Source organism: Xenopus laevis, chromosome 3L, assembly GCF_017654675.1.
Source record: "Xenopus laevis strain J_2021 chromosome 3L, Xenopus_laevis_v10.1, whole genome shotgun sequence".
NCBI lineage: Eukaryota > Metazoa > Chordata > Amphibia > Anura > Pipidae > Xenopus > Xenopus laevis.
The window spans coordinates 76,566,553-76,590,794 of record NC_054375.1 but is presented as its reverse complement, the minus strand read 5'-3'; the positions used below and the strand labels follow the sequence as shown (position 1 = coordinate 76,590,794).

Here is a 24,242-nt window from a genome sequence, read left to right as displayed (position 1 = left end):
CATTAAGGGGTTATTTATTAAAGGTTGGGTCTGTGAGGTTTTTTCTGCCACGAATACTCACAATTTAAACAAACTTGATTGTTTGCTTATGTATGAAAAAATTTGAATGTAAAAAAACTTGATTTAATGCAATCGGGTGAAAAACTCGAATACCTCGAATTTATCTCGTTTATAGGGTAAAAAAGTTTTTAGAGGTCTTTACCCTATAAACGAGTTTTCAAGTTAAAATTAGGCAAAAAACATCTTCAAATGGTTAAAGGGACCTCTTCCATTGACTTTTACATGAATTTGACAGGTTTAAGTTGGAGTCTTTTTGGATTCTGACTTTTTACAGCTTCGGGCCAAAACAAATCTCAAATTTTTCGAGAAAACATAACTCAACAATTAATAAATAATCCCCTATTGATTCTGCAAATATTGCCATTATATGCCTTTGTTCAGTTCATTAATTGTCCTATTTACATTTTCTTCAGGAACTGAATTTATGCTTGGTGTTGCTTTTATCCTATGCTACTAATTTGCAGCCACAGACATTTCAATTTCTCATTTACTGTCTTGCCTTAACATTTATTCACATTTGTATTCATAATTAAGACTGAATGAAGTAATCAGGAAAAAATTAAATGGAACGTTGTTCAATTAACCTTGTAAAATGACACAAATTACCTTTTTGACCTAGATAAATAGCACGAATATAAATCATATAAGTGATATTAAATAGTGACCCTGTAGATTTCAGAGTAGAGCTAATTTTAGAACTCCTCAGATGTCTCATGAAGCACATGATCTAAAGCAGCCAGATATATGTATAATAATAATAATAACACACTGCCTTTTCATTGGGCTTTATGCAACAATTCTTTTGAAAGCATGAGATTTATATCTGTTGATAATGTCATTAACAAAATTGCTTACTTAATGAAGAGCTCATTTGGATCAGGTGGGATGTTTCATATATCAATATAACAATATGTCTAAAACTGTATAAATGTATTCTCATACATTTTTACAGTTTTAGACATATTGATGGTGATGTAAATAAAAAGGGAAAAGATCTGTCAACACATGCTAGCACTACAATATTTATTTTAAACAACCAGCTACTCCTCTTATGACCCATTACTTTTTATTTTAAGGAACTATTTTATGGTCACAATGCTGGCAGGTCTTTTTCCAGCTTAAAAAATATTTTTTTTGTTCATGGCTGCTGTTACTGGTTAGATACAATCTTGCCCATGATTAGCCCCACATCTGAAGCTATCTTCTGGTAAGCCCCAACCTTCTTAACACCCAACACTTTCTAAAACACCAAAAACAGGTTGTTCAGGAATTATGTGAAGTACTTTCTTTTGTACTTCTTGTAAATGGCAATGATAGTTGGTTCTGTTGTGATTTCATGAGATCTCATTTAAATTAGCAAATTAGTGCAAGTGAAACTGGCATTATAATGGGGTGGATTTACAAGAGGGATGACCATTTTATTGACGTGATTTAATACACATTCATCAAGAGAATTTCCTGTAAATATGCTAGTAAATATAATATGTAAATGTGACTCTGCTGTAGTGTAAATAAATGGCAGTGATTAGAAATGAGCTTCAGTAACTTTAGCTGGAACTGTGGACAAAACAGTGTTGCCAGAACTTTTTCATGGCAGCAGTTCTGCAAGCCGAGATGTAACCGCACAAGCTTGGTTACGGTAGTCTTCCTGACTGTTAGTGTTGTGTTATAGTTCTAGTTTCTAACGGGGCAGATGTCTGGCGCAGGGAGCAAAAAAAAACAAACAGATTCTTAGAACACAACTTCATGGTTGCAGCATCTTGCTTATTTCTGTCATACAAGCAGAATAGGAATTAGAAACACCCCATAAAAGCTGATCATTCTTATCCTAGGTGACACTTTTCCCTTGTGTATAAAACTGGAAGAATTGCTAAAATATCTAGAAGGAGCTTTGGTCTTACAATTTAGTCTATAGTTAAATGTAAAGAGGCAGTTAACCTTTTTATTACCTTTCAGTGTGTTATAGCATATCCTATCCTTAGTAATTTTTCAGTTGGTCTTAATTTTTTTTCTATAGCTTTTTCATTATTTTCCTTTCTCTTCTACCCTTTTCCAGCTTTCAAATGGGTGTCACTACTGATCCCAGCCGCCATAAAGCTATCACTCTGTTACTTTTTATTACTTATTTTCTAGTAAGCCCTTTCCTATTTATTATCAAGTCCATCATTCACATCTCTGCCTTGTTGCCAGGTCCTTAGCAAAGAGCTGCTAAAATTCAAAACTGCAGAGCTGCTGAACAAAATGCTAAATACTATATAGTATACTCTTCTGCTGCAATGAACATGGTCAGAACAGTCCCCTCTACAATCTGTAATTAGCATAAAAGTTGCTGACCATTGCTTGTGTATGGACTGAACCTGTACAATATGTGTAAGGAAAGCCAGTTCTTTCAAACATTTTTAACCCAAATAATCTCAACCATTGGACTAAAGGTTACATGCAATTGGGGTTAATTTATCTTTCTCTGTGAAGGTATGATTTACAGTTATCCGAGTCATATGTGTGTCCACACTATACTCTGATATAAATTTGATATCTAGAAGTTTTTAGTCTAAGCATTAGATGTGCCTAAGTGGATGAAAGTTTGATGGTGAAAATAAGTTAATAACATGACATTTTCAGTCTCCAAGTAATTGAAACAAAAAACATGAGCTGACAGATGTGACAGTGTGCTACATCTGCCTACTCAATTGTCATTGCATGATCCCCTAGCAGTGCCCTGTCACAGGACTGAAATGCCCAGGTACAGCTAAACTTGACAGCCATATTAGCTTTGTTGTTATGATACACAATCTTTTCTGACAGCTTACTTGGACAATTATATTTACTCCTCTATAACCATGTTATACCTGTTAACATGGATAAAAAAGTTGTCATTTAATTTTTGTACACCTTAGCGTACATTTCGTGTGACAATAGGTCACAAAATATGAAACTTGTCGAGTAGGTAATTGCAATTGGTAATAATTGGAATTGCTCTGCTTATGAGAAGTAATTGATAGAGCATGTCTAGTTCTGAACTAAATATTTTGATTTCTATAAACTAGAATATTGTAGAAGGGAAGGGTCACGGTTTTCTTTAAAATGGGATTTATTTTTTTCTCAAAGGATAGCAGGCTCTTAAGCCTAAAATACTCACCAGACCGTTTTTGGCTGCTGCTTATTCTTTCATTGTAAAGTTGGCCTTGCACACACTAATAAAATCCCTTTTCATATGCTTTCATACATTTAAGTTGGGCAGACAATCTCGACTGATATCTTGTACCGTTGATATTGATTGGTTGGATTTTAATATTGCAGGGAAATCCAATCACAGGGAACAAATGTAATTTGTTAATTTATGTATGTATGTATATATGAGCTCTGAGGTTCGTTTGGAGGGATTAAACTTGACAGACTTTGGTCTTTTTTTTCAACCCAACGTTAACATGTAACTATATAAAGCCTTGCTGTAACAGAAATTAGAAACTCTGTTTCATGCATCAAAGAAATATAGCTATTTAGTTGGTCAAAAGAATGTTTATAGATATCATGTTTTTAAAAGTTAGATAAAAACACTTAACACTTTTTTTATTTTAATGTAGTAAACAATGATATATAGGTTGTAAGGATGCTAAACTAGACATTGAAATGCATAGATTATACTGTATTTATACTCCCTTCAGTGGAGGAGCTTTTTTCCCCTCACACCAGATACATAAATGTATAAAGTAATTTGGGAAATTTACAAGATGTATTTTGTTTACAACAGGCCAGATGGAATTGGAACAGTATCAATGGAAGAAAAGGAACGCTTTGAAGCTATTAAAGGACAACTTGCTTCACTTTTACAGAACCAGATAAGCCATTTTAGGTACAGTAATATAAATCAAATGCTGGAAAACATTGCTATTGGCTATCAAAACTATTTTTGGTTTGCCTTTCAAGTGTTTCTTAAATGTGCTGTAGTGATGCACGGGTCAATAAAAAGTCAACTGACCATAACCCACCCCACCCTATCCCAACCCAAAACTGACCTGACTAAGTGTGCTGTCATTTCTTGTAGATCTGCTCCCCTTCTCTGACATCACGGAATGGGGCAGACAGGGTATTACTAGGGAATACCTATAACCAAATTCATTTTCAAAATTTACATTTTAGAAAAATATAAGATGTAAAAAAAAAAAAAAATTAAAAAAACAATTTGGGAGGAAAACATTATTTATTGACTACTATTTTAAAATAATTTTTGTAAATGACCCTTTTAATTGACTGCAGGCTTTGTCTCTGGTCACTACTCCACAAAATTAAAGGTGCATTAAATGCTAAAAATTAATACAGGTAAAATGCCATATTTTATATAATGAACTTATTGCACCAGCCTAAATTTTCAGCTTCTCATTAGCAGCAATGATTCAGAATTTCAAACTTTTCACAGGGGGTCACCATCTTGGAAAGTGTCTGCAACACTCACATACTCAGTGGGCTCTGAGCAGCTGTTGAGAAGCTAAGCTTAGGGGTCGTCCCAAATTATCAAGCAGAAAATTAGGTTTTCCTGTAATATAAGATGATGCTACAGGTCAGATTATTAAATTCTGATGCTAGTATGCTAGTTGCACTGATTTCTGTGCTGCCATGTAGTAATTATCTGTATTAATTACTAATCAGCCTTGTATTGTGACATTTATATATATATATATATATATATATATATATATATATATATATATATATATATATATATATATTCAGTATATTATGTTGTAGGCACAGATCTTTACTGCTAAAAGGTTGTGGTTGGACTGGTACAGAAGAAGAGCAAAACATACTGTTCCACATTTCTAGCTGACTTATATAATTAAGCTTTATTTCTCCTTTAAGGCAGCATTAAAATGAAACAATAGAAAAGAGCTATGAAGTATAACAACACACATAGCCTGCATCAGTCAATTAACTCTATTGTGGCTCTGGCTACTCAGCAACCAGCATAGCAGCTCAGACTTACTGCACTGTAAAACGACTAAAATATAAAAAGTAAATAATTTAAAAATGAATGTAAAATACAAAAGTGGTTATGAAAGCAATTTAATATTAGTATTTGGGGAGTTTAGATCCCCTTTAATTTAGCCTCTGTTTCACAAACATGGCATAGAGTGTTTTTAAGAAAAAAAGAAAAAAAACATGTCTGTAACATCTGTTCCTAAGTCATACTAATGAGCCAGGGGAGAGAGAATGCACATGCCTATGTATATGTATACATTTTCCCAGGTGTTTCTTTTTTAGCTTTTTTATTCTTTTCTTTTGTCAACATCAGGGAATCTCATCCCTCCTGTGTTGTATTATTCACATAAAGTTGCTTGAAGTGTTTTAAACCATCCTGCTGCATCATTGTTGGTCTAGAAAAAAAACAAATAGAAAATGATCCCTAATGCAATTTACAAGTATGTTAGAAACCACTACTGTGAAGAGTAAACGTATAAAAAGCACAAAACCACAGTATCATTTATTTTATAAATGTCTTTCAATATTTATCAGGGCACATTTTACATATAATATGTGAATTCAGTATTTAAGGGGCAGATTCACTAAGGGTCGAATTTCGAAGTTAAAAATTCTTCGAAATTCGACCCTCGAATTGAAAGGATTTAGCGCTAACCGTTCGATTGAACGATCGAAGGATTTTTCGTTCGATCGAACGATTAAATCCTTCGATTCGAACGATTCGAAGGATTTTAATCAAACGATCGAATGAATATCCTTCGATCAAAAAAAGTTTAGCAAGCCTATGGGGACCTTCCCCATAGGCTAACATTGACTTCGGTAGGTTTTATCTGCCGAAGTAGGGGGTCGAAGTTTTTTTTAAAGGGAAAGTACTTTGACTATCGAATGGTCGAATGGTCGAATAGTCGAACGATTTTTCGTTCGAATCGTTCGAATTCGAACGAATTTAACCAATTCGATGGTCGAAGTACCCAAAAAATACTTCGAAATTCGAATTTTTTTCATTCGAATCCTTCACTCGAAGTTAGTGAATCTGCCCCTAATAGTCCTGATTCTAAAACTAGCTGCCTCAATCAGAGAAAGATCACTAGGAATGTGACTAATAGAATACACGGGGCTTATTTACTAGGTACTGGGCAACATTTCCCTGGCGCAGTAACTAGATAAATGTGAAATATTCAGAATGTACTGAAATCTAGAAATACACTACTGGAAACATATGTCATAAACTAATAATAATAAAAATGTGAAACATAACCAAAAGATGCCTGTGGGATATATATATATATATATATATATATATATATATATATATATATATATATATATATATATATATATATATATATATATATATATATATATATAATAGAGAGATAGAGAGATATAGATATATCTATATATATATATCTATATATATATATATATCTATATATATCGATATATATATATATATATATATATATATAGATAGATATATACAGTCCAGGTGTGTATCCGCACTCTGACTTGTCCAAGTGGGTGCTATATCAAAATATGGTAAATAGCAATAAGGAAGATAAGCACTCCAATATTTCTGGTCAATAACCTTTTATTCCACGTGCATAAAAGGTTATTGACCAGAAATATTGGAGTGCTTATCTTCCTTATTGCTATATAGATATATATATAGATAGAAAAGTCCTTCGTGATCCGCACTCCACTGAAATCCAAAGATGCACCCAGGTGCTACTCATATAAGCATATAAGTCCACGAAGCATGAGTGCACACTGGGATTTAATGAAAATATAATTTTATTTGGTTACATTAAAACAGATCAACGTTTCGGTCCGTACCTAGGACCTTTATCAAGATTCTTGATAAAGGTCCTAGGTACGGACCGAAACGTTGATCTGTTTTAATGTAACCAAATAAAATTATATTTTCATTAAATCCCAGTGTGCACTCATGCTTCGTGGACTTATATATATAGATAGATATATATAGATATATATATAGATATATATAGATAGATATATATATATATATATATATATATATATATCCCTAGTACACTAGTATCCCAAGTAAATGTTTATGCATACATATTCATACATACAGTACATGTGCCAATGAGGCTAAGCTCCTAAAACCTCATTATTTTCTACCTACAGTTATTAAAATTACTTTTCCATTGGGACCTGTTTGATGCATCTACTTTTGAATCAGTAGCAGAGTTCTGTGGATCAGAACTTTGAGCAGGGAAATACTTGTGTTGTGTATACATCGTAATCAATTTATATAACGAATGTCCTTAGTTTCGTGTATTTTGTATGCCACTTTCAGGAATCTGGGAAGCGGCTTTTTTTAACCATTTTCAACCAATATAAGTTAGTTTTACTCACCCCTTTTGAATAGTTCCTGTACAGACATTGCTGCGAAGGACAATTTGGAAATCGCAGTGAATGTGCCAACTAAGGACTCTAAATTATACTTTTTTGCCATGTACTTTTCCATTTTGATGATTTCCATTACAATGTACGAACGTAACTCTGCAAATAAACAGGCAGGGCTTGGCCCGCTTGCATCAAGTCCTGAGTGACGGTACTTTTCTTCTCCAAGTGCAATTGAGGGTGCCGAACCCCCTTTTTTTTTTACTGAGCACTGGACTAATATACTTCGAGAGGTCAGGGTGTGCTGGTGGTCCTTTTCTTTTGGACAATAAAAAGTGACACATAATGAATTATGTATTACAAATAATAATAATAATAATTATAATAATGTAAGAGACTTTTGTTGTCGGTTTTTTTGTAGGACTTTTGTTGTGTGCCCCCTATACCATGTTGCTGTTATTTTTATCTAAAATATAGATTAAATATTACAAATTGGTCACTTGCTAATATACTACAATGAGCTGCTACATTCAAAAAAAGAATACATAATATACATACCGTTCATAAAATATTTTAAATAATTGAATTCTTTAATGAAGGTGTGTAATTTCAACTGTTTATATAAATGCAGCACAGTCCTAGTATTGTAACTCCATGCATACATTTAGCTAGTGCTCCTTTGTATAGCTAGATAATGTCACTTGCTATTCTCTAGGTAGTCTTATATGGCAAAAAATGATTGCAGATGACTCTTGTTACAAGCTACTGGGAATTGCACTAAGAATGGCACATTGAGGATTATCAGCAGAAGTGGACACATGCCCAGTGCCCTGTTGTCAGGCCCGGATTTGTGGAAATGCCACGGGCCTAGGACGGCAGAATTTTAGGGGGGTGGCTTGCTACCCAACACACCCATATTGGTTTGGAAGCACTGGGAATTCACAGGAGTTACAATAGATTTTAAAATTTCCTGTGCACCAATTACCAGTACTCCAGACCCAATGCTGAAAATGTGCGCATGTGCACAAATGAAGTGGACGGGTTTGGGGTGATTAACGGCAGCAGGCCTGTTATGTAAATCCGGCCCTGCCTGTTGTAGGAATTGGCCTGGCAAATCTGTAGCAACAAAGTATCAGTCTTTAGAGCTGTCTCTTATTCAGCCTAATTTCATCTTCATACCTGTAATGTTTACCATACACAAATGAGTGACCTGCATATAATTCAGTATGTTTTTTACCTGTTTTTTGAAGATATATTTAAAAATACATTTTGTTTACATTTAACTAGCATTACTTGTGTATATTTGTGTTCATTTAGCCATACCAAATGCCTACTGAGGTTACAAAATACGTTCTTAGGAATGAACAGTCAGTTTGCTTGCTTCAATCACTACAGTGGTCTTTATGCTTTATATATTGTTAATTAAGGTCATTGCTACTGTACTAATTGTATATCTAATCCTAAATAAGAGGTGCTTGAAATGTGCTCTTTTATTTACACTTCTCCTGAGCCTAATGACACTTTAGAATTGCCCAGTGGGATGTCTTTATCCAATGTACCCAGGGTAATCCTGGGATCTGTAACATTCATTTAAAGACTTGAGAGTTAAGACATGTAAACAATGGGCAGCTAAGTAGAAGTATATATTACTTATTGATAAAAACTCTATTACACCTTGTAGAATGAGAATGTTCAAGAGTTATTTAGGGTTATTTAAATACGGATTAAGCACAAATCTTACAGATTAATTCTGTTAATTAATAAATGTACTAGTGAGGTTTAGGTGTCCCTAAACACCAAGCATGGAGGTTTTTTTTAAACCAAAAGATGGGAGGAAGGATTTCTATTTTATGCTTTTTTATTTCTTTGTTTCTAGGAATGTTTGTAAACCTAAAATGTTTTTATCAGAATTTCAAGATGCATTTTTTATAATTTGACTTTGCTTAGAGTGCTTTGAATGATAATAGATATGGCTCTTACAGCAAACCATCTACAAAAGAATTGTCACAAATCCAGAAATGTTGAGGTCCTTCAACCAGGGCTAAGAGACCAGCATCCCAGGACTTTACTGCCTGTGTTGCAAGTCGTGTGAAAATCGAATATTTAAAGATCCCAATAAAGTTGACTGTTCTTAGGTCCTTCTGTAAGTGGTGAAGCCTGTTTTGCCAATACCTGCTCTGCCTTTGCTCCAGTTCCTGCTTCATCCTCACATCATGCCTTGGAATCCAGTCAGTCAGGTGTTATGAGTAGCAGGCAGTCTCCCATTTGGTTTGCCGTAATACTTTGCATGTATTTAATAGTCTGTACGTGTATTTGAATTGTCAAGCGATATTAGAGTTCAAAACAATATCTCTCTTTTTTTTGTGTTTGTGTGTAAAATAGATACTGTTTTCCTTTCGGAAGGCCAGAAGGTGCTTTGAAAGCTACGCTATCATTAATGGAAAGGGTAAGTTCCAGATATCTATTCTCCAGGAACTGTATGAAGGGAAGCAGGTTACAGTTCAATTGCACTAAATAGTTTTACCACAGTAATTTACAAAGTTTACATTAAATAAATGTTCACTACATAGAAGTATTAAAGCTTTGACTCTGAAGTAGACATTTATTTATGCATTCATACAATTTAGGACAAGTACAACTTTTTTTGTAATTTTTTTTTTTTTTTGCATTTCTCTGTACTAGACAGTGTCAAAGGGGAATCTAAACCTAAAAATTAATTATTACAAACATGCTCAAAGTTGACATCTGAGAGCATTTGCAATATACGTTAATTTTCTGGTGTTTTTTTTTTTTTTTTTTTTAAACGACAGTTTTAAACAGTTATAAACTGATAATAGCAGGCTTTTGGCAACAGCTCTCTCTGAAGGACAGAGTATCAATTACCCTAACTGTCTATGAACTTTCTGTATTCAGTTAACCCGTGGGTTGCTGACTGCTAAGCCAAATGGTATTAGTTTAAAAATGCAAATGTCTCGGAAACCATGAAAATAGAAAATAAATGTAAATTGCAAAAGTGCTCAGAGAGGCACCAAGAGTGTTTATATTAATCATTTTTGGCAGTTTGGGGTTTAGGTCCCCTTTAAGAATGCTATTAATAGCAGAGGAAGTAGTAAATAGGACCATGGCTATACCATGAATATACAGTAATTGAGAAAACCTTTGGACGTACTTAAATGCATCTTGAGGACTCCATGATGGGAGAATGCTTCAGAACTCATGCTGGTCAACATTTTGAATGCAAGTTCAGTTGGAGCTATTGATTGATTGACTAGTATTGAAGTCAGATGGAAATACATGACTCTTTGCCATTATATTTAGGAACAGTATTAACAGACTTCTATTGGAGTTGGATTTAATTCCAGACAGTGCATTTTGGTGTGTTTCCACTCATCAGTATGTGGAACCTTTGGTGCAATAGTGAAGGTAGAGAAATGCCTGAATAAAATATCAGTAATCACATTCTACTTCAGTGCAAGTCTGTGCACAATATTTCTGAGGGGTGCCTAACACCCCAAGTGATTTCGCCTTTCCTTTGCCTTTAAAATATTTTCTTGTAAAACGTTCCACAAACATATCTTAGCAGTGACATTTTATTAAGCTGTTTTTATGGATTGTTCCAACATATTATTTATATTAAAATATAATGTATGCAGGTAATGAGCTTTTCGGAAATAAAAGTTATCCATTACATGATGATTTTAATTTCTGAATAATTAAAATGTGCATGCACAATACTAGGTATGCAATATGTTTAATTAAATAAAAGTTTATCAAAATATCATGCAAGAATATTGGGAACCACTGGAAATCAACCACAAAGTTCTTTTTTTTTAAATATAAATATAATTAAAAATGTTCAGTGGTTTTAAAGTTATATGTACGTCTTTGCTATTAAAAGCAGTGAGTGGCTGGTTGTGTGTGTTCTCTGCACTTCTAGTTCTGGCTCCTGAAACAATGTAGTAGTTGTCAGCTGATTAATGAAAGAAACTGACACGCAGAACCAGAGATCAGAAAAGGATAAAAAAAAATGCTTCTATAGGATCTTTAAAATCACTGCACATTTCATGCATATTGGTCAGTTGAATTTTTTTTCATTATTAAAACATACCCTTTAACTTAGAAAAATCACAATTTGTGTCAGTATTATTGCCATAGTAGAAATGGGATTGTCATAGATTTAAAAATTAAATGGCTTTAATGGTTGCTGAGAGAATAAATGCAAAATTACCTTACCAGTCATATTAATATAGAACTGATTATAAGTTTTCTGCCTTGCAAATATAAATTCTCTTTTTGTTCAGGTTTTAATGAAGGACATTGCAACTCCTATACCTGCAGAAGAAGTGAAGAAAATTGTGAGACAGTGCCTTGAAAATGCAGCTCTAATCAATTATACTCGCCTTGCAGAATTTGCAAAAATAGAAGGTTTGTAAATAGATGTTTGATTCTATTTATTTGTATTCTACAGTGTTGTTTGAACTCAATGAATATTCTGTGTTTTTTTGCCCACAATTACATTTCTCCCCTTCCTGTATAGAATGCACCTGCCAGAAAATTGCAAACTGTGTGATAGCAAGCACAACTTGTGCATGAATTCAGGTTGTTTTGATCCCTAGACTTGCTCTTGGTTAGTTTGCTAGACAATTTGCTGTTAATATCTGTGTGTTCACAGAGGCAATTTTAAAGGAGAAGGAAAGGTTAAAACTAAGTAAGCCCTATCAGAAAGGTCCATCTAAATATACCAGTAAACCCCCAAAATAATGCTGCTCTGAGTCCCCTGTCAAAAGAAACAATGCATTACTTTCCTTCTATTGTGTTCACATGGGCTTCTGTATCAGACTTCCTGCCTTCAGCTTAAACCTCATTGCCCTGGGCAAGAGCATGCTCAGTTTGCTTCTCTTCCCCCCCCCTTCTCTACTGTAATCTGAGCCCAGAGCAGGGAGAGACTCAGGCAGGAAGTGATGTCACACCACATTAATACTGCAGATCCTATCCTAAACAAACAGAGAGTTTCTAGAGCTTTTTACTCAGGTATAGTAAAACATTCTACAGAATAAATATAGCATTCTAGCTTGCACTATTGCAGCTAATCTATTGGCAATAAAATGCCTCTGTAGCTTTCCTTCTCCTTTAACTACGAATGAGGATCCAGCATATCTTCTTGTCATTAAACTTATAGCTGTAAAACATACAGTAGATAACTAAAGTCTACAAACAATGCAAATACTTATAAACTGTAGACCTTAACCTAAGCTAATTCATCACAGCTGCTTTAGTGCAATATACCTAACATCCCTAATTCATTAATACTGCATGCATCATGCACTGAATTATTTCCTCTTATATCACTGTATCAAATAGTTTGCTGTACTGCAGAGCATTCTAAATACGATGCAGATAATTTTTTTTATATATATATTACTAAAGATTCTATAACTTTATGTAAATGTATTGGGAGTACTAACATACATTTTGCAATGCTGCAGAATATGTTCACAAATCAGAACCACCAAGGCAGAGAATAGAAAAGGAAATACTTTTAACAGCAATTACATTTACAAATAATAGATTCATTTAAAAATTCTAGAACGTTGCTCAGAATTGCAATTTCTTTCATTTTTGTGTTTGCTTTCCTTTACAGTCCATACTGAAAAAATGTGAAAAAAAAAACAAATCTAGTTCAGATAACCAGTTTTTGGGGTTGTCCAGGTTCACCATCCTAAGCCTTTAGCATGGGCAGTGGATTCGACCATATTGATGTAGAACAGGCACTCCAAGAGCAGTCTCGAAAACTGATGTACAAAATTAAATAGCTGCTTATTTATGTGCACATGGAGGTAGTCTTACTAGTTTCATGTTGATATGATAGCCTATGATTAAGGGGCAGATTCATCAAAGATTGAGTGATGAGTTTTTTTTTTTTTATCTCAAATGAACTAGAATGACCTCAAAACTCGAATATTATCTTATTTATGAAAAAACATCTAAAACCCAGGACATATATTACCGACTAGAAAACTCGAATCAAATTCGACTAAACTCGAATCGAATTTTTTCAGAAAGGCTATTAACATCTTCAAATGGGTCACTGGACCTCTGCCATTGACTTCTACATGAACTCTGCTTGTTTTCGATGCTGTACTATCGAATTTGAGTTGTTCCCAGGGTCAAGGTATGATAAATCTCGAATTTGAGTTTGGATTATTCCCAGCTCAATTTTGCAAGTTTTGAACAAATATCCAACTCGAAAATTTGAATTTGAATTTATAATTCGAACCTCAATAAATCTGCCCCTATGTGTTTGTTTAGCATGAAATACACAAGGCTAAATCCATGTGTACATAAATAAACTGCTACTTACAGTATTTTATATGTCTGATTTACATCGATATGGTTGGTTCCTTAATGTCCCTCGCAACATTAGTTTGTATCCTACACCCAGTTAAGACATTTCAAAGGGACATTTCCTCCTAGACTTTTGGTATGTTCAAAAATTGTTGTTTTCTTTTTTGTGTACAAGCTTTGTCTATATTCAGTTTTGGATTCACAGACTAATGTTTCTTCTGTGATATATTTCATTTTTATTTTACATGTTTCTATAAGCCATTTTCTGTTGTTTAGTTTTCTATAAGGATCAGGTTTATTTTCTGACTTCTGTAGTTCTGTCTGGAATTATTATTGCCCTTTTAAACACATTTCAGATTGATAACTATTTTTGTGCTACAACATAGTTTTAAATCTTATATTTGCATTTTTTAAAGACACTGCATTCATTTTCCTACCTAGCTTTTAGTGAGGAGCTGTTTGCATTAATCCGAGAACTGGCATATTCAGATATCAATTTGGAAGCTAAGATCGCTCCTGGTCTTTCTCTGCAATAAACGTGTGTCGATGAAACTGTAATAATTAAGGAAGCCAAAAAGACCACTGCATTGCTATGGAGACCAATATTAGATCTCAGCTGTAAAGAGGATGATTCCTTAGTGGCTGGTTTACTGTAATTTACTGTGATGGTTTTTGTTTATGGATATACTTTAACAAGCATGAACATATTTTAGATGAGCAGTTATGGTACAGGATCAGAAAACTTGTAATACTACTTGTCACGAGAAACAAAATACGGGTTCATTTTGTAGGCCAAGTAGAAGTATACTCTGCCATGAAAATCAAGGTGACTTCAACAAATAAGATGAAAAATGCTACAGATGTCAAAAGCAGAGTAAATCTGCTGAATAATATTCTGTAATATATAAATATTTATATTTGTGTATGGGACTGAATTATTAAACTTCAAGAACGTTTTTTATCAAATTGATGAAGAACAATGGAAAAATTAGAAAAATTCGATTTTTGTGTCCAAGTGACTTTTTTCCAAACAAAACTTAATTATTTGATTCTAGTTTTACTCACACGTTAGCACGCCAGAATAAAAAATATCACACTCATTTTACACTATTCCCTCTTTAACTTAAGAATTGCTGAACTTTTCTCCCCCTGTATTTGGATGTATGTTAATTATGGCAAGTTTATAGAAAAATACAAACAAGAATTCTCTCTAGGAACTATCTTGTTAATTACGTGATATTTCCAGAGTTTATAAGGACATCTTTTGCAAGTACAGGTATGTGATCTGTATACCTGTATAGATTCCATTTTATCGAAATAGTCCAAATTTTTAAATATGATTTCCTTTTTCTCTGCATTTATAAAACAGTTGTACTTGAGCCAAACTAATATTTAATAAATCTTTATTGGAAGCAAAACAATCCTACTAGGTTTAATTCATGGTTACATCTTATTTTAGTAGACTTAAGGCATAAAGATCCAAATTATGGAAAGATCCGTTATCCAGAAAGCACCGGGTCCCAAGCATTTTGGTAACAGGTCCCATACCTGTAGAAGAAATATTTTTTTTCATTAACGTTTGACATTTTCTCCCTGAAGAAATTTTATAAGGATGGCACTGCCAACTAGTGTCTGGAATGGAACCCAGATTATTGGTCTTAATGCTATGTTTAGCACAATGCTTAGACAATATAATACTAGCATTTAATAAGGCATTTGATAACAGGTAGTCAAGTTATTCTACAAACATGGATTAATTCTTGCTTATTTATAATTACATTGTACTGTATTGCTATTATACAGAAAAACATTGAGCAAGAACAAAGAATTATTTCTTTAAATGGTTTCTGGATAATTGATCCCATACCTACATTGAAAGACTCAATCATTTCAAGAAAGCATGGATTTGTTTTAATAAAATTTTAACACTGTCTGCCTGGCATCTGGTGTTGTTTTATGTTGTAGCTTGTTGATCCAGGGCAAGGCATTTATTTTTCTCAATGACTTTGAATCAATGTAAAGGTTTTCAAATGTATTGGAAAGGGTTGAACCTGATGGACATATATTTTCTATTCTCTCTGTAACAATCAGTCCGTATCTGAGTAAGTTGAATTAGAAAAAAACAAACATATGAAATTAAATACATTATTTTGCCTAATTTGCATTCTGCATTATCTTTATTATATTCCATGTGCTATAGTTCTTATTTTATACAGAAAAATGTTTACTTTTGGTGTTTCTGCTCACTCTGTCTTTTCTCTGTCTCTGTCCAAACGTTTACACATGCTTATATGTTTAAACTCACATTTTTAGAACTTCACACTTATCATTTTAACATACATAGCCTGAGTTAAGTCAAATAAGGAATCTGATTTCAATTGCTTGACTCAATCAAATGCCTAGGGTAGATTTCAACAAGCTTCCCATGTGTTGCTGGAATTTTTGCTCATTTCTCCTGACAGATGTGGTGTAAGTCAGTCAAGTTTGTGGACTACCTGGCTCTGGCATGCTTTTTCAGTTCAGTCTGCAAATGTTCAATGGGGTTATGTTCCAGCTTTGTTATGACAATACAATACAAATACCTCAATACATTAATTGTGTTGCCATTTTGTATAGCTTTGTAGGTATGTTTTTGATCACTGTCATGCTGGAAGACAAAATATTACATTTCTGACTGATGTCTTGAGGTGTTGCTTCAAAATTTTTAAATAGTCTTTCTTCATGACAGTCTTTTTTTATTCATCAGTCCTTTTCCTGAAAAATACACCCACAACATGATGCCATCCCCATTTTCACAGTTGGGATGGTGTTCGCTTTGCTTAAAAGCCTTGCCCTTCTTTTTTTCCTTAGATAGCAATGATCATTATGGCAAAACAGTTATATTTTTACGTAATGTGATCACAGAATCTGCCCTAAAGACTTTAGTCTGCCTTTTTTAGGCCAGCCAGGAGTAGGGCCCTTTTCCTTGCACAACATCCTTTCAAGCCATGGAAATAAAGGTCTTAATGGTGGTATTTGGTAAATGATGCTTTTGGCCTCCATCAGTTCCTTCATAGTTAAATCAATATGAGTTATATAATTGTTCAGATGCTTGTGGGACCTTCAGCTTTTTGGGAATTGTTCCTAAGGAGAAACTGGACTTGTGGAGATTCATAGTTGTTTGTAAGCTCTTTGCTGAGTTTCTTGAATTTTCCCATGGTATCAAGTCAAATAAAAAATAGTTCTATTTTAGAATACCCATGTAATGAATAATTAAGACAAATGGGCAATCTAAGCTTCTACAAGCTGTGACATCACAGACTGGAACCTTCAAGACTGCTTAAAAAGAGAGAGTCAGATTGGTGTATGTAAACTTTTACCTACAGGAAATCAGATATAGTCAATTAAAGCAGAAGGAGGTGAACATTTCATCAAAATTTGTAAGAACCATCTTTGTTGATTCTGGGAAATGCAAGCAAAACACTTGCCCGTTTAATCTTTTAGAGAGTGGACATTCCATTGTGGACCAAAAACTGACCGTGTGATCACTTGGATCAGTGCAAAGTCTTAAGATAATGCCACATATGGCACACATGGCATAAATAAAAGTTTATAGAAATAAATACTGAAGTACTCCGTATTCACTACTCGGTAGTGAAATTTGTTGTACAATGCTGCCCCACCCTAAAGGGTCTGGTACCAAACAAACAGTGTAGCATGATCTACTTGTACAGATACCACCTTCCTGCCTCACCAAAGTGTCAGTTTCTTCTATACCTTAACCATAATAAAAGCTCCCTTACTCCCCACACCCTTCTTCTGACTTTATGCTGAAATGTCACAAAAATGCTGTTCCGTTTTTTGTTTGTAAAACTCAATAAAATTGCTCTTTCAATAAAGTAGTGTCGTTTGGGAAGCACATGTTTTATTTTACTGATTTAAAACACTTTATTTCTGCTGACATAATTCCAATAAAATCACATTTCCTTATCATAGTCAGTCTCACACATATACAAACAGAACAGGATCAATTTTATGAGGAGTCATAACCTGCTGGTATGTTTTTGAAAAACCAGAGCCCTGAGGAAACTTGCACAAACATGGGGAAAATGTCCAAACTCCGTACAGATAGGACTCTATAGCAAGAATGTTATTCCAAGTGTTACAACACAAACTCTGATACAGTTTGCTTCATAATCTAGGGTAGCCAGGAAATATTGGTAATCAATATCATTGTGTAAGGGTAGAGCTCCACAAGCGTTTTTGGTCGGATCCACAAGCTCGGAGTTAACTACACGTTCCGACTGTCAGATGAAGACGCAGCTTTCTGCATCCACATCTGACAGTCGTGTCGCTTCTGATGTACTGTAGTTGTTACCTAAGACTTTTCATTCAGTACAATTATATCTTCACGCGTGTGACTCCATCTGACTTGTCGCATGCGTTTTGTTCCCTTATGGAATACAATTGAACAAAGGCTGATGTTCACTGTAATCAGTATGCTTATTTACACAACAACCTTATGGTCCCACAACTATCGCCATTTATAACAGTTAAAATAGTTATAGCTTTGAAGCTAACCAGTTTTCTATATTCAGAGCCAAACACAAATACTAAACATAAGGCCAGTATACAAAAATGCATGTAGGCAACCAAAAATTTGTTTGGAAATGACACACAGACAAGGACTATTTCAGAATGCTGGCTGTGTGTTCTTGACTAAGAACAGCTTAATTGTACATACCTTCAAATATTAATTGTCAACATTTACTAAAATAAAGGCAGGGTGGCAGATGCTGGATATTGTTGCTTTGGGTCTCCAGTTGCATATAAACCATCGGCCCTGCATAAAGGCTGTTTGCATGGTACAGGTCTAGGATTCGTTATCCGGAAACTGTTATCAATAGACTCCATTTTATTCAAATAATCCAATTTTTTAAAAACCATTTTCTTTTTATTTGTAGTAATAAAACAATAGCTTGTACTTGATCCAGATTAAGATATAATTAAACCTTATTGGAGGCAAAACCAGCCTATGGGGTGTATTTAATTTTTAAATGATTTACTAGTAGATTTATGGTATTAAGATCCAAATTATGGAAAGATAAGTTATCAGGAAAACCCCAGGTCCCCAGCATTCTGGATAACAGCTCCAATACCTGTACTAGAAGCTGTAGTTCAAAAACTGATTTAGGTTGAACCCCACTTTATATAATTTTTTGTAAAGGCAGACTGCAGCAGTTTCATAGAAATGAAAACAAAACTTTCCTAACTTTGTACAACAAACATCAGTATTAGTTGTTTCTAATGTTTTTCTTTTTTTCTCCTCCTAATAATCTTTCCAGCAGCAGCAAAGGAATCAGGTGACAATGCATGTTTAAATGCTCATGTTTTAGCTTTCACTTTGCACATTGGGCAAGTTTAACCTGAATAAAGGAATCTATCTGTCTATTTATAAGCCTTTCTATTAATTGAGATTATTGCTGTCATAATTCCAAGAATAATGGCACATATTTTGACCAAGATTAGAGGTAACTGCACACCTTACATACCCACCTCACGTGCAGGATAAGAAGAGATTTCACTGGCACACAAGCGTTGTTCAGCAGGGCAAGCCCTTGCTATTTTATTAATGCAATGTGCAGATTGCATTAATAAAATTGCAAGGGCTTGCCCTGCTGAACAACGCTTGTGTGCCAGTGAAATCTCTTCTTACATATTTTGACCAGTACACTGATCAGGTGGCAGTGAGTTGTGGTCAAAATATTCATAACCATGCACTTGAGCATTTCTCATGGGAATGTCGGACTGTCACTGAACTGTGTTCTCTAGTGAGCTACATTTCTATTAAATTATTATGGCCAGTGGTGGGCAATGCGTTTTTGACCACATTTTTTTGGCTGACTGTGACAGCAGTAATAATGCCCCATTAGCCAATCCCTAAGGTATTTTTGGTTGTTGTTTATCCTGATTTAGTTTAGAGGAAACATTGTTTTCCTGTTTATTGTGGCATGCTGGTTTACATATTTGTTTATAGCAACTTTGTTGTGTTTTAAGTTTGCTTAAAATCGTCTCTGACTTATTAGACCTGTAATGGTACAAATTGTTTTTTATTCCTGTCCTGTAACAGTCGTTTTACCACTTTTAAGGCCTAGTTCTTATTGTAGCTTGTTTGCTATTATCTTTGCCATGCTGAGCTATCTCATCAAAAATAATACAATTTTATTGGTACATATTATGGCCGGTTTAAACCTTTAGGCCCCAGATTTAATATGCAAACAGAAAAAGGGCCCTTGAAAAAGGGCCAAATGAGGCCTGAAACGTTGCGGTAATGCCCGTCACTTGAGCAATAAAGGCATTTTAACTTCAATTACAATTGTGGTGCTGTTCATATCGTACTTTGGCCCCAGATTTAATAGCATAGCATCAAAAACCATTCTTCAAATAAAACATTTTATACATTTTATGGATTGATATAACTAGTATGTGAAATTAATACTTTTAATTTTTATTGGTTCATTAGCATTGCATGTATTTTACAAAGTTATTTGTACTTTTTTGAAAAGCTAAATAACTATACTTCCCCCGTTTAGTTTATAGCCACTTAACACTTTAATACACTTGGCATGTAGCTGTCTCTGTATCACCATGAGTGTTGAATACAAAATCAGTCAGCTTTGTGCATGCTTTGTGCATGTGGGGAAATCTATGCATTTGGGGATTCAGTATGTAATCTGATATCTATCTAGGCATGCTAAATGGTGTAGGTTAGCGTGGCTTCACCATACAGTCAATTAGCCCCCAGAGAGGACTAAAGATTACATTGCAATTAGGCTGTAAATAATAAAGGATTCAGTACTCAGAACTCATTACAACTGGGAGTTAATTTTACTTGGATATGAAAAAAAAATACAAAATATTTTCTAGTGAACATAGTAAACATTCTGCTCAATTGTAATGAATTGTATGCATAGTTGTAGTAGAAAGAGTTGAGGTTTTTTTTAATTCCTTGACACAATTGAGTCTAATGCATTATATCATTTTATAACAAAAGTTCCAAAACCGTAAAACATTTTAAAGTGTCTCTGCAATATGACTAAGACGTATACAGATATGAAACCTATTATGCAGAATGCTCGGGACCTGGGGTTTTCCAGATAATGGATCTTTTTGTAATTTGGGTCTTCATACATTAAGTCTACTAGAAAATCATGTAAACATTTAATAACCCCAATAGGATGGTTTTGCCTCCAATAAGGATTAATTATATCTAAAGGTGGTCATAGACGTATCAATTAAAATCTTGGAAAAGATCTTTCCAAGAAAGATTGTTTGTTTCAATACACACATGTAGAGCTGAATTGTCAGATATACAGGTAACAATAGAATTCTGCCTGTATCTGACAATTCAGCACTAACAATGACCGATGTGTGAGAGCCTTCAATGGCACCAGATCAAAATTTTCTGTACTGTTTTATTATTACAGAGAAAAGGGAAATCGTTTTTAAAAATATGGATTATTTGGCTAAAATGCAGTCTGTGGGGGATGGCCATTCCATAATTCTGAGCTTTCTGGATAGCGGGTCTCTGGATAACTGATCCCATACATGTACAATATGTTTAGCCACATAATCATTTTTTTGAGCTGGAATCATGATGTCAAGATCAAACAGCACTTTCATTTTACAAGCAATTCAATAACCTCATTAGGCCATGCATCTGTGCCTTTGTCGAGGCAAATGAGCCAAATTGTAAATCCCTCTTCCAGAGATTTTATAATATGAAAAAGCATGACTTCTTTATATTTGTCCCAGGTAGGACAATCTTCGGGGGGGGGGGGGCCTATGAAAGGAAATTCCGCCACTGGGTCATTTGGGAACTTTGTGATGAACACATTTGCTGTCCTATATAATCTTGGAAATATAGTCTAATAGCTAATATACCAATGCTTTATCTGTGCCAATTGCCTTGTTATGACTTAAGGGGCACTTGGATAAAAAGCTAGTCCTTCAAGGGTTGCTTCAACCAGAAATGTCCTACAAACACTGCCATAGGGAAACTGTACAGTGTATGCAAAGCATTTACAAAAATTGTGTCAGCATTGTGTATAATGTGATAATATTTGTAATGCAAAGTCTTGCACTCAGAAATGCAACTTTTGTGTTTATAAATTTATTAGGAATCAATCCAAACATATGAAACAACTTTGATGTCTTTGAGCACAAAAATGGTAACTTGCATGTAGACTAAGTTCTTTTGACTGTCACTGGCAAATTGCCAATCTTAGAGAAAAAGCGTATTCTCTCTGCTGGAGGATTTTTCTTCTTTATAATTAATGACATATGAACAGATTAGAGAGAGAATTAGAAAAAAAGCAATGACTAAATATAGAATATGTGTAGGCTGGCACTATATATATAGATATAGATATATAGATATATAGATATATAGATATATATAGAGATATATATAGAGATATATATAGATAGATATAGATAGATATAGATAGATATAGATATATATAGATATATATAGATATATATATATATATATATATATATATATTGTATGCCCCTCACACAGAAGTGAAACACTGCCCATTTTCATTAAAAATTTTACAATGTAGATCTGTTGGGCTGGCTTGGAAATTATTTTATAAGTGCTGGTCATGTGCAGTGTATCATGAGCCATAATGATATCTGCAAATCAAGCTATACCGAAAAAAACATTCAAAATAATTAAGCTTGCCTTCCAAATGAAGAGAATACAATTATTCTTTTAGAAAAAAAAAACGATTCTGTTCATATTCAGTTTAGGGACAATGGGTAAAATAATTGCATTGCTCCTACATAAGTTTTATCTAATAACGCAGTAAAGGTCTGTTTTCCTAGCGTTTCAAGGCATGTTGTTTCTGGCAAACTTTCTCAGTAGTGTGCAATTTATGATCCAAGCGGCAAACACCCAGCACATTTTCTGTTATGTTATGTGCTTGAAGATAACCTGTAGCTCAGGCTTTTTCTGTTTTCTATTCATGAGTAAGTATTCTTGGAATTTTCACTTTTATAAAGTATAAGTCATGGTTACGCTTGCACAGTAGGCAGAGCAATAGGAATAACAAAGCTAACGTGTCTGTTTCTCTTTGTATGCTAGACCTTGGAAAGAACTGGCAGTTTCTGGGGACAGAAGTTACTATGAAGCTGCATTTTTTAACATTGCATTTTAATGTTTATAAATAGTGGCTAGAGAATACAGCTTAAAGATTCTTTTGTGTTCTTTTATTTGCTCACATATGTGAAATGTGCTTTGGCTGTATTACATTTTCAGGCTATTTTATAAGTTATTTTATAAGTTAACATCTTGGATCTATAGGTCTGTTTTAGTTAGATGTTTGATTTTTTATTTTGTCCATAATGCATATTCTATATGTTCTTCTCAGTTTTTTTATATTAATATCTCACCTGCCTTCATATTTAGAGTCGATGAACCAAGAATATCCTTCTAAAAAACTGGAAGATGTCATTAATCTTGCTGAACTATGCATTGAAGTACTGCAACAAAATGAAGAACATCATTCGGAGGTAAATGGGTATTAACTTCCTAGTTTCTTATCGACCACTTATTTTTTTCTGAAGTATGAAATTATCTTGAAGAAACTTTTAAATGTTAATTGTTGCTGGATAAGTTGAGTATATGTGAGATGGTTATGACTGGAATATTTAAACATCTGGTTTAACACACAGCATGAACGCAGTTTTGAATCTTACATCTGCTATGTGTGAACTTGTTTTTCAAATTTTATTTTACTCTGAAGAAACATCTGTCTATAAAATATGAGAACAAATCCCCTGAGGGATAGCACTCCTGAAGAAAAATCCAAGTCAAAGTACTTTCCTTCACTTTCTTCTGTTTGAAAAATAATGTAAAATGTAGCTAAAACAAGGTGGGCTAAGCAGACTGGTGGCCTTTCCTGGTATGATCTAAGGGAAGGCAACCAAGTGAGTGGAACTATGCAAAATGCAGCCACTCAAGTGGCCAGCTATCTCTTTTTGTGGTCTTGTGCACACCCTTTTGGAATGAACTGAATCTATGGCCCAATGTATTTATTTGCTAAAGAGAGTTTTTTGCCTTTTCCTAAACTCAGGTCAGATCTCAACGGAGGGGGCTGGCTGATTTTTAATTAGAGTGATTAAGAATAACTAAATTGGCACTTTAACTATGACCATTATTTTGCATTGATTGTTACTGTCCAAGAAATTCAGTTCACTGATGACTGCTATCTATTGCATTCTGAGGTTGCCTATTGTTTGTATGTTTATACGATTCATACAATAATTTCATTCTATATTTATGATTAGATTTCTTTGCTTGCCTTAAACTCCTTTGCTTCTTGAATTAATGTTAAACCATTTATTTTCTGCTTTGCATTTCATTTAATGGATTTTTGAAGGGAAAAGAGGTACGTGCAGAAATATGTATCAAAGTAACAATTTTCAAAATAGATTGT

The 24,242-nt window shown here is 34.0% G+C and overlaps 1 protein-coding gene across 11 annotated transcripts in view; it reads left to right on the top strand.

Moving 5' to 3' along the window:
* Window positions 1-24,242, top strand: part of cadps2.L (Ca++-dependent secretion activator 2 L homeolog) — a 158,763-nt gene that overhangs the window by 78,859 nt on the left and 55,662 nt on the right. For 4 of the 11 annotated variants that reach the window (XM_041586407.1, XM_041586406.1, XM_041586412.1 and 1 more), the window contains exons 14-19: window positions 3,812-3,913; window positions 9,796-9,859; window positions 11,715-11,838; window positions 19,083-19,100; window positions 23,213-23,316; window positions 24,186-24,194. In XM_041586407.1, coding sequence (XP_041442341.1) covers window positions 3,812-3,913; window positions 9,796-9,859; window positions 11,715-11,838; window positions 19,083-19,100; window positions 23,213-23,316; window positions 24,186-24,194 — 421 coding nt within the window. The remainder of the gene's footprint in view (window positions 1-3,811; window positions 3,914-9,795; window positions 9,860-11,714; window positions 11,839-19,082; window positions 19,101-23,212; window positions 23,317-24,185; window positions 24,195-24,242) is intronic. The other 7 variants (XM_041586410.1, XM_041586408.1, XM_041586413.1 and 4 more) reach the window with 3 other exon arrangements.